At 37.7% G+C, this 11,885-nt stretch overlaps 1 protein-coding gene across 15 annotated transcripts in view; it reads right to left on the bottom strand.

The window, feature by feature from the left end:
* Window positions 1-786: 786 nt before the first annotated feature.
* PANK1 (pantothenate kinase 1) overlaps window positions 787-11,885 on the bottom strand; it is a 111,006-nt gene continuing 99,907 nt past the window's right edge. For all 15 annotated transcript variants that reach the window (XM_024121634.3, XM_055081415.1, XM_024121630.3 and 12 more), the window contains 2 exons: window positions 5,305-5,430; window positions 787-2,239 (listed from right to left, as the gene is read on the bottom strand). In XM_024121634.3, the coding sequence (XP_023977402.1) occupies window positions 2,180-2,239; window positions 5,305-5,430 (186 nt within the window). In that variant the 3' untranslated portion in view covers window positions 787-2,179. The remainder of the gene's footprint in view (window positions 2,240-5,304; window positions 5,431-11,885) is intronic.

Here is an 11,885-nt window from a genome sequence, read left to right on the forward strand (position 1 = left end):
AAAATTCTTTAGTCTTGCCAAATTTCTTCATGATGTTGAGCCAAAGGAAAATTTCTATAATTCAAGTGAATGTAAAAAAATTCCTCAGGCTACAACTCCTTCATTAAAAAAAAAAAAAACATGCTGGCTATAAGTAACCAACATTTAACTGATATTTGTATAACGGAGTAATTTATCTCCTCAGCTAAACCAATGTTTTAAACATTTGTAATGAGAGATCAAGTAATTCCAGATAATTAAAAAATTATGTAGTCACACTAACTTGCCCTGATTTTATTTTTTGCAGAACCATAATCCAAGGGGTGCTATTCCCTAACAGATGAGAGTAGGAATGGCAGAAGAGAACAATCTAAAAAAGGTACTATCCCAGAGGATGTTTGGATTTTCACACTTACCTTTTTCAAGAGCATCTTAATTGCTTGAATTTTTTTAAGCCAGGCAGAAGTTGATCAAATATAATTGTGATGACCAAATTTTGGAACTCTTTCAGAATTACAGAATATAGTAGTGATCTTTTGGGAACAAGGAGTTAGTTGTATAAGAACAATAAAACTACATTAAAAAAAAAAAAACCCCTGTACAGGGCTACAGCTTCAACTGAAGACACAGTGTTTTGGACCTTACCATGCTTATGTGAAAGCATCAAATTATGAAATGTAGAGTAGCAAAAAGTACAACACATATTCATTTTATGATACGAAAGCAGATAAGTTGGACATAAAGGTTAAGAAATGAAAATAACATATACACTAAAAAAAAATCACAACAGAAACAGGTTTTATTTCAACCAGACAAGTGAATACTTTCATTAACATCAACTTCTTCAAGACTTGAAGACATGGAAATTAAAGATAGTGCCCAGAAGGCAGAGAAGGAAAGTTTCATCATGGAGCAATTGTACTACCCTTCAAAAATCCCTTTCAGCAATATGCTCAATTCAAAAGATTAATTAGTTTTAAATCATTAGATCTCATGTGTTTTAGTATTTGTACAAGACTCTCATTTGAAAGTTACCCATCAGTCCCAATGATATCTTTCAAACAGAAAAAAAATATATAGATCAGTATCATAATTTTTTTTTAATTTTAGAAAGTGGGATTGAAATACAGTTTAAAATATTTCAAATAAAAAACTTTATTATTATTTAAGATGCCTTGTTACAAAGCTCCTAGCTACATACATGTACAAAACACAGATATTACCACATGACATCTCAACCCATGACTTCTCCTAAACATCCCAACGTGAACAGTTAATCTACCGGGAGACTTTCCCCTGTAAATCCCAACATCTTGCACAAGGATTTGTTGCCATTCATACGCTGTGCATGGATGAGGACACTTCATCAGAGAACATTTCAATTTAACATAACCTAACATAAAATAAATCTAACTATATGTTCATAAGAGATACGGCAAAATTGCATATAATTTTCAACTTTTGCCAGATTCAGTAAATTCATGAACGCTTTTTCAGAGTTTTCTCTTCAAGGGCACTTTTGAGAGCTTTAGATCTCGTGCTTAACTTTGTATTGAGTTGGTCAGCACCTTGATTAATATGAACAATTACATTAAAGAACGGTATTGGAGGGGGGACGGGGAGTCATCTGAGGACAGAAACAGGGGGAAGGACTCTCTTTTTCCCTAAGACATTCAAACAGAAAAAACAAGACCCCGAAAGGTAAACAAACAAAATAGTGTTCACAGTAAAACATGACAGATTTGTAGTTTCATTTGAAACCAACAGCAAATCATGAAACGTCATGAAAAATATAAGTCAAGGTAAAATCTCCTAGAGTAATTACTAAATGAAGTTAAAATTACCACACTGATCAGTAAACCCCAGAAGAAAAATAAACAGCACTTACATTTCAGGTCCTTCTTAAACATCATACAATTTTTTCAAAGTCAATGCATAAAATTGGTAGGTTTGGCCACGCTGCACAAATATTTTTTTAAAAAATACAGTATACAGAAAAAACTCTTGTATTCCCCATTTTGAATCATAAGCTCAAAACCCAAGAGTAAAAGATCAGCTAGAAGGATTTTAATTATTTACAAATCCAGCAGGTTCATCTGCCATAATGGCTTGGCTTCCGTCCCACAGTGGCTTCACCCTCTCCAGCCGCAGAGCTTGGATTGCTGTTCTCACAGCAGGCTGGTCCATCTGTGGCCCATCTCTACTGCTCATCAGTCATTTTGAACAGTTCCAGCAGTGCCCCAACAGCTCCAAAATAACCCTACAGCAACAATGAGAAAACTTCTGTACGATTATCTCCGAACCTTAGTCCAATATCTACTGTTTTTCAAAATTCGAGGAATGCTGCCCCCTAATGCTATAGATACAAGAAACTTAAAACCTGACCTCTGGCATGAAACATGATATAATAATAATAATAATAAATGCACTGGATATCTATTTGTTTATATACATTAAATAAATTAACTGATGTAAAGTGCGTAGAAAAATGTCTGGCACCACAGTGTATACTACATCAGTGTTGGCAGTTTTTAGGATTTTTAGGATTATGATGATTTCATTTTAATCCTTGTCATGGCAAAATTCACATTATTACTCCCATTCCACAGATGAGAAATGGGAGGTAATAAAGTAAATTACCCTTTCAAGGTCACATGAGTTGTGCCAGGGTTCAATCGCAAATCTATCTGACTTCAAAGTTGTAATGTCTCACAAGGTATAGCTCTAAGCTTCCCTCAGTAGATCCTGGAAAGGCATCTAAATCAGCTCAAGTTGCCCTTTGCTCATCTGTAAAGAAAAAGCCCACGTATCTGTGAAAATGAAGGAAGCTGAAAAATGGAAACGTTTAGAGATGCTGGTTTCCAAAAGGCAAGAGACTCTACTCCTCTGGTATTTGCCTGACTCGACAGTTACTTACTGCGAAATGGGTGGCATCTGGCAGAACACTACATGGTAGGATCTTTGCCTCCACTGCCAGCTAACCTCTGAGGGCTCACTATATGCTAGAAATTTACATGGATTTCCTCACTTAATCGTCACAGTAACTTTATGAGACAAATAATATTATCACCCCATTTCACAAAAGCTAAAACAGAAATGGAGAGGTAGAGTCATTGCCTAAGGTCTCCAAGTCAGTGAGAGCCTGTGCTCTCAACGGCTTGGCTAGACTACTTCTCTTAGGAGACGCGCACTTACATAAGTGGAATGAGTGGGACTGAGTGAGTGAGGACTCCAGGCAGGGCAGGAAGGCCACCTCACCAGCACCTCCCAAAAGTCCTCTCTCCATAATATCCTCCAGGAAGACCTGCCTAAGCAAGAATGAACCTAAGAAGGTAGAGAATTTTCTGAGAAACACCTACAAGGAGATATAAAATTGCTCTACTTTCATTGGCCATAGAGACTGAGTTATGATACTTAGTAACAAACCAAAGCCATCGTTCACAGAGTCCTAAGATTGTACAAAGGGATATGCCTTTTTATCCAGAGAAGTAGGTTTCCCCCAAATGCTGGCTCTTTTTCCTTATCTTACCATCAACTAACTACCTGTGTGCCCTTGTAGATGGCTTTTAATCCCTGACGGCTTCCAGGATTTGTTTTCTGCCTTAGTCCAAGAGGATCTAAACTTAGGGTTTCCAGATAAATGCCAGGTAAAATAACTGTGTCCTATGTTTTTAATCACTAAATATGGCAACACCAGATGGGCTAGAAGAGTGGTCTTCTTTTTCATTTTAATTATTTTTTTAAACAAAATCTTACAAGGGAAATCGGTAACTAAGCAGATGAAAAAGGAGCTGCTCTGGTTGGAGGAGGGGGAGTGAAAATTCTGAGACTCCACCGCCCTTGCCCCCCACAAAAAAGTTATATCACTTCATGCCTTAGCCTCCTTAAAAAGACAAAAACGAAAACTTTCTTTAGTATAGTTAAATAGTTAACTATTTGGTATTTAAGTTCGTATTGTTTTAGATGCTTTAATAAAACAAAACATAGGCTTAGAGAGCTCTAAATAATTTATAAATGCATCAGCAACTTTTCAAATAAATAATTCAGTTTGGAGATGAGAAAAATGCCACAGTAGTTATTCATTACAATTAAAATTTATGACATTTGTTCTCCCAATGTTCTTTCTGCTGCAATATACCCAAGGCTTTGGGTACCTCCCGTGGTAAACAGCTGCTCTCTACAATATTGATTTTAAAGGGGGATAGAAGAGGTGGGAAGAGGTGAGGGCTCCTCACTCAGGCTTAGAAACCTCCTATTTGTATTAGTGTAGAAACTGGATATAAGGGACTCTTTGCATTAACCGGAGCGCTCCACTTCTTCTGTAAACAGGCTGCCTAATGGCTAGCACACCAGCCTCTCAAGGCCACCAGGCTACTCTGAGCAGCCCAAGCACTTCTGTTCTCACCAGCTGAGTTGTTTACTTGCCAAGAGTCACCTGTGTTTATCCTCAAATTTGTTTATGACAGTTTGATTGTTAATGTAGTAATCTAATGTAATTATGTGCCACCTAAACCAATAAAAAGAGTACAAGATGAATGGTCACCTCTTTGAAAATCCAGTTAAATTCTTGAGAAAGATTGAAAAGCTAGTTAACAAGTGAAAGTTGATAGGAGAGTAGATCTTAAAAGTTCTCATCACAAGGAAAAACAAATCTTTGTAACAATGTGTGGTGATGGACGATAACTAAACTTACACTGATAACCGTTTTACAGTATATACATATATCAAATCATTGTTGTATACCTTAAACTTATACAATGTTATATGCCAATTATAACTCAATAAAAATGGAAAAAAATGAAACAAAGATTGAAAAAGGTAGTCACAAACCACTGCCCTCTATTTAGGTGGATCCTACCTATGAAAGATTGGGAAAATCTAGAATGACTCTGCAACCAAATTGCTTCATAAGTATCTTTAATTTCTTGATCTACTTTAAAGAAACAAACCAGAAATCATAAAAGGTGCATAATACTTGTGGATTATGGGGAAAAAAAGACAATTACGAAGCTCTGATCAGCAGAACCCATGCTCAAAAATAGGTCTTGGTCCTACATCAAGAAATTGGTGAGTGAATGAACACTTATACATTTTATATTAAAATAGAATGGTAAAAGTAGGGAGATATTTTTCCATGATTACCCATTTAAACTTTTTTTTTTAATTAACCATCTACTAGTCCTGATTGTTGGATAACAGAGCTCCCATATTATATAATGTTCTTCCTTATCTTTTGCATAAATGTAAACTAAGGAACCCGCTCATATGTTAGACAACCCAAAAACTTCCATGTAGGACAATTAAGTCCATGTGAACTCAACCTACCTCATGTTCCAAAAACAGAGCTTTTAGCTGTCCTTTGGACCAAAAATCCATGGCATATGCTAGCAGCTTCATGGAGACCATATTGATTCTGAGAAAATTCCCAACAAACACAACTCTGTCAATATTCTGGAAAAAAAAAAATGAAAGAAAAACAATTGAACCATGACATAAAAATAGCATTTAGCAACAGACCCTATGTGCTGTGTATCACTGTACTCCAGGACCTTGCAGAGTGAATTTTTTTTTTTTAAGTGGAATTATTTCAGGATTTTCAAGATGAAGTCAAACAAACCTCAGAATGCATTCCACAAGAACATGAAGGGGAGAATTTGGCTGGGGGAGGCAGAGACTGATACTGGGCTCATTTACAGGTATTATGTTAGGCTGCCTTAGATCTGATATGAAATTCAGCTCCCAACATTCACATATGAAATTAAAACTGGAGTTCATCTAAATTTGCCTGTGTATTCCTTAAATCCCCCAAACTTCCAACTATAAAATATATTATTACCAACTCATAAATTATTTTTAAAATTTTATTTATTTATTAAAAAAATTAAAAAAAAAATGTTGGCCATGCCACATGGCTCATGGGATCTCAGTTCCCCAACCAGGGATCGAATCTGGGCCATGGCAATGACAGCTCCAAACCCCAACCACTAGGCCACCAGGGAACTCCCAACCAACTCAATAAATTAAATGGCTATGGCATGGTTATTCATCTAACAACTTTGGTCAGGTTGCTCTGTGCCAAATACTGGGAATACAAAAAAGAAACAATACCCAGTCTCTACCTTTAGGATATATGGTGAAATATACTGTTTGGTCAGTACGTGGGTTACAATATGATAACAAAAAATACATTTATATTTTTGTTGTCACGGATACAGATTTGTATTCTGAACACACCCCTCACACTGAGCTCAGCCTATCTGCCACACAGACACTGCTCACTCCTCACTCACTCACAGAGCCAGTTGCTATGGTCACTCATATCAAAGGGAAGAGAGTCTTGGGAGCTGGCATTATTTTCTGTTCAGTATATCAAGAGCAACCAGGGTCTGGGAACATCGCCTACTAACTGTCTCAAGCTTTAACAATACATGAACCCATTAACCACTGTGAAAATTTTCCCTGGGTAGAGGGGTGGGAGGTGGACCCACGATTAGGGGTCCAGCAGGGATAGGGGAGACCCTGGGTGGGGGGAGGCGTGGAGGAAGGGAAGGGAACGTGGCCAGTGCTTTCCGTGTCCACTTAGGCACCGGGGAGCCTGTTGGGCTCCCAGGCCTAATCCTCTGCCCTGGAGCCTCCCTCCTACCCTGCAGAACCCAAGCCTCACCCCACACCCCCACCCACGGCCCCACCTCTGCACTTGGAGACCCCCTCTGAGACCCCCTCCAACACGCTGGGCATAAACCCCAGCCACACACCCTCACCCAGGGCCTTACCTCCAAACTCTGGAACTCCACACTCCAGAGGCCCCCGTTTGGACGTGCTGCCTCTCCCCTTCCGTGCAGGTCCTAAGCAGAGGCCCCGCACCACGCTTGAGCATCGCCCCTGCCTAAGTTCCACACCCTGCCTAAACTCTGCCCCCCATAGCCAAGGCGTTTTTTTTTTTTTTTTCCTCTTTTAGATTGGGGTTCTGTTTCACCTTGTAGTTGATTCATTTATATTTTCATTTTTTCTAATAATTCTTTTATTTTTAGAATTTTATTTTATTCTTTATACTTTGTTATTATTCTGCTCCTTTTGGCTTGTTCCCCCTCCTTTTTTTCTTTCCTTTTTTCTGTGGTGGATTTGTTTTACCTTGTTGCATTTGTTTCAATTATATTTTTATTTTTCCGAATATATTTTTTATCTTTCTAATTTTATTTTATTTTTTATTCTTTGTTATTGAACTGCTCCTTTTCTTCTCTTTCTTTTTTTTTTTTGCCACACCATGTGGCTTGCGGGATCTTGGTTCCCAAGCTGGAGGTTGGGCCTGAGCTCCTGTGGTGGGAGCACCAAGTCCAAACCGCTGGACTAACTGAGAACCTCAGACTCCAGGGAATATTAACCAGAGTGAGGACTCCCAGAGGTCCTCATTTCAGCACCAAGACCCAGCTCTACCCAACTGCCTGCAAACTCCAGTGTGGATGCCTCAGCCAGACAAAAATATGTTACAGATGAAAGAGCATGGTAAAAACCTACAAGACCAAATAAATGAAGACGAAATAGGCAACCTACCTGAAAAAGAATTCAGAGTAATGATAGTAAAGATGATCCAAAATCTCAGAAACAAAGTGGAGAAAATACAAGAAACGTTTAACAAGGATCTAGAAGAACTAAAGAGCAAACAAACAATGATGAACAACACAATAACTGAAATTAAAAATACTCTAGAAGGAATCAATAACAGTCTCAACATTAAACACACCAACATTAGAATTATAGGGGTCCCAGAAGAAGAAGAGAAAAAGAAAGGGTCTGAGACAATATTTGAAGACATTATAGTTGAAAACTACCCTAACATGGGAAAGGAAATAGTCAATCAAGTCCAGGAAGTGCAGAGAGTCCATACAGGATAAACCCAAAGAGAAACATATCGAGACACATATTAATCAAACTATCAAAAATTAAATACAAAGAAAAATTATTAAAAGCAGCAAAGGAAAAGCAACAAATAACATACAAGGGGATCCCCATAAGGTTAACAGCTGATCTTTCAGCAGAAATTCTGCAGGCCAGAAGGGAGTAGCAAAATATATTTAAAATGATGAAAGGGAAAAACCTACAACCAAGATTACTCTACCAAGAAAATTCAGAATCACCAAACCAGCTTTACAACAAATGCTGAAGGAACTTCTCTAAGCGGGAAACACAGGAGAAGAAAAAGACTCATAAAAACAAACCCAAATCAATTAAGAAAATGGTAATAGGAACATACATATCGATAATCACCTTGAATGTAAATGGATTAAATGCCCCAACCAAAAGACACAGACTGGCTGAATGGATACAAAAACAAGATCCTTATATATGCTGTCTATAAGAAACCCACTTCAGACCTAGGGACACATACAGACTGAAAGTGAGGGGATGGAAAAAGATATTCCATGCAAATGGAAATCACAAGAAAGCTGGAGTAGCAATACTCATATTAGATAAAATAGACTTTAAAATAAAGACTTTTATAAGAGATAAGGAAGGACACTACATAATGATCAAGGGATCAATCCAAGAAGAAGATATAACAACTGTAAATATTTATGCACACAACATAGGAGCACCTCAATACATAAGGCAATCGACAGTAACACAATAATAGTGGGGGACTTTAACACCCACTTACACCAATGGACACATCATCCAGACAGAAAATAAATAAACAAAAGCTTTAAGTGACACAATAGACCAGATAGACTTAATTGATATTTTTAGAACATTCCACCTGAGAGTGGAAGAATACACTTTCTTCTCAAGTGCACATGGTACGTTCTCTAGAATAGATCACATCTTGGGTCACGAATCAAGCCTTGGAAAATTTAAGAAAACTGAAATCGTATCAAGCATCTTTTCTGACCAAAACGCTATAAGATTAGAAATCAATTACAGGAAAAAACAGTAAAAAACACAAGTACATGGAGGCTAAACAGTGCACTGCTATATAACCAAGAAATCACTGAAGAAATCAAAGAAGAAATAAAAAAATACCTAGAGACAAATGACAACGAAAACACAACGATCCAAAACCTATGGGACGCAGCAAAAGCAGTTCTAAGAGGGAGGTTCATAGCAATTCAAGCTCACCTCAAGAAACAAGAAAAATCTCAAATAAACAATCTAACCTTACACCTAAAGCAACTAGAAAAAGAAGAACAAAGAAAATCCAAAGTTAGTAGAAGGAAAGAAATTATAAAATCAGAGCAGAGATAAATAAAATAGAAATGAAGAAAACAATAGCAAAGATTGATAAAACTAAAAGTTGGTTCTTCGAGAAGATAAACAAAATTGATAAACCTTTAGCCAGGCTCATCAAGAAAAAAAGGGAGAGGACTCAAATCAATAAAATTAGAAGTGAAAAAGGAGAGATTACAACTGACACCGCAGAAATACAAAAGACCATAAGAGACTACTACCAGCAACTATATGCCAATAAAATGGACAACCTGGAAGAAATGGAAAAATTCTTGGAAAAGTACAGCCTTCCAAGATTGAACCAGGAAGAACTGGAAAATATAAACAGACCAATCACAGATAATGAAATTGAAACTGTAATTAAAAATCTTCCAGGGCTTCCCTGGTGGCGCAGTTGTTGAGAGTCCGCCTGCCGATGCAGGGGACACGGGTTCGTGCCCCGGTCCGGGAGGATCCCACATGCCGCGGAGCGGCTGGGCCCGTGAGCCATGGCCGCTGAGCCTGCGCGTCCGGAGCCTGTGCTCCGCAACGGGAGAGGCCACAGCAGTGAGAGGCCCGCGTACCGGAAAAAAAAAAAAAAAAAATCTTCCAACAAACAGAAGTCCAGGACCAGAGGGCTTCACAGACAAATTCTATCAAACATTTAGAGAAGCGTTAACAACATCCATCCTTCTCAAACTCTTCCAAAAAATTGTGGAGGGAGGAATACTCCCAAACTCATTCTACGAGACCACAATCACCCTGATACCAAAACCAGACAAAGATATCACCAAAAAAGAAAATTATAGACCAATATCACTGATGGATATAGACACAAAAATCCTCAACAAAATACTAGCAAACAGAATCCAACAACACAGTAAAAAGATCATACACCATGGTCAAGTGGGATTTATCCCAGGGATGCAAGGATTCTTCAATATACGCAAATCAATGTGATACAACATATTAACAAATTAAAGAATAAAAACAGTATGATCTTCTCAATAGATACAGAAAAAGCTTTCGACAAAATTCAACACCATTTATGATAAAAACTCTCCAGAAAGTGGGCACAGAGGGAACCTACATCTCAACATAATAAAAGCCATATATGACAAACCCACAGCAAACAGCCTTGTCAATGGTGAAAAACTGAAAGCATTTCCTCCGAGATCAGGAACAAAACAAGGATGTCCACTCTCACCACTATTATTCAACAGAGTATTGGAAGTCCTATCCACAGCAGTCAGAGAAGAAAAACAAATAAAAGGAATGCGAATTGGAAAAGAAGAAGTCAAGCTGTCACTGTTTGCAGATGACATGATGCTATACATAGAAAATCCTAAAGATGCCACCAGAAAACTACTAGAACTAATCAATGAATTTGGTAAGGTTGCAGGATACAAAATTAATGCACAGAAATCTCTTGCATTCCTATACACTAACAATGAAAGATCAGAAAGAGAAATTAAGGAAACAATCCCATTTACCACTGCAACAAAAAGAATAAAATACCTAGGAAAAAACCGACCTAAGGAGGCAAAAGACCTGTACTCAGAAAATATAAAACACTGATGAAAGAAATCAAAGATAACATAAACAGATGGAGAGATATATCATGCTCCTGGATTGGAAGAATCAATATTGTGAAAATGACTATACTACCCAAAGCAAGCTACAGGTTCAATGCAATCCCTATCAAATTACCAATGGCATTTTTCACAGAACTAGAACAAGAAATTTTACAATTTGTATGGCAACACAAAAGACCGTGAATAGCCAAAGCCATCTTGAGAAAGAAAAATGGAGCTGGAGGAATCAGGCTCCCTGACTTCAGACTCTACTACAAAGCTACAGTAATTAAGACAATATGGTACTGGCACAAAAACAGAAATATAGATCAATGGAACAGGATAGAAAGCCCAGAGATAAATCCCCACACATATGGTCCCCTTATTTTTGACAAAGGAGGCAAGAATAGACAATGGAGAAAACACAGCCTCTTCAGTAAGTGGTGCTGGGAAAACTGGACAGCTACGTGTAAAAGAATGAAATTAGAACAGTCCCTAACACCATACACAAAAATAAACTCAAAATGGATTAAAGACCTAAATATAAGGCCAGACACTATAAAACTCTTAGAGGAAAATATAGGAAGAACACTCTGTGACATAAATCACAGCAAGATCTTATTTGACCCACCTCCTAGGGTAATGGAAATAAAAACAAAAATAAACAAATGGTACCTAATGAAACTTAAAAGCTTTTGTGCAGCAAAGGAAACCATAAACAAGACGAAAAGACAGCCCTCAGAATGGGAGAAAATATTTGCAAATGAAGCAACTGACAAAGGATTAACCTCCAAAATATACAAGCAGCTCATGCAGCTCAATATCAAAAAAACAAACAACCTAATCCAAAAATGGGTGGAAGATCTAAATAGACATTTCTCCAAAGAAGACATACGGATGGCCAACAAAGACATGAAATGATGCTCAACATCACTAATCATTAGAGAAATGCAAATCAAAACCACAATGAGGTATCACCTTACACCGGTCAAAATGGCCATCATCAAAAATTCTACAAACAATAAATGCTGGAGAGGGTGTAGAGAAAAGGGAACCCTCTTGCACTGTTGGTGGGAATGTAAATTGATACAGCCACTATGGAGAACAGTATGGAGGTTCCTTAAAAAACTA

The sequence above is a fragment of the Physeter macrocephalus genome, chromosome 20, assembly GCF_002837175.3.
Source record: "Physeter macrocephalus isolate SW-GA chromosome 20, ASM283717v5, whole genome shotgun sequence".
NCBI classification, from domain to species: Eukaryota; Metazoa; Chordata; class Mammalia; order Artiodactyla; family Physeteridae; genus Physeter; species Physeter macrocephalus.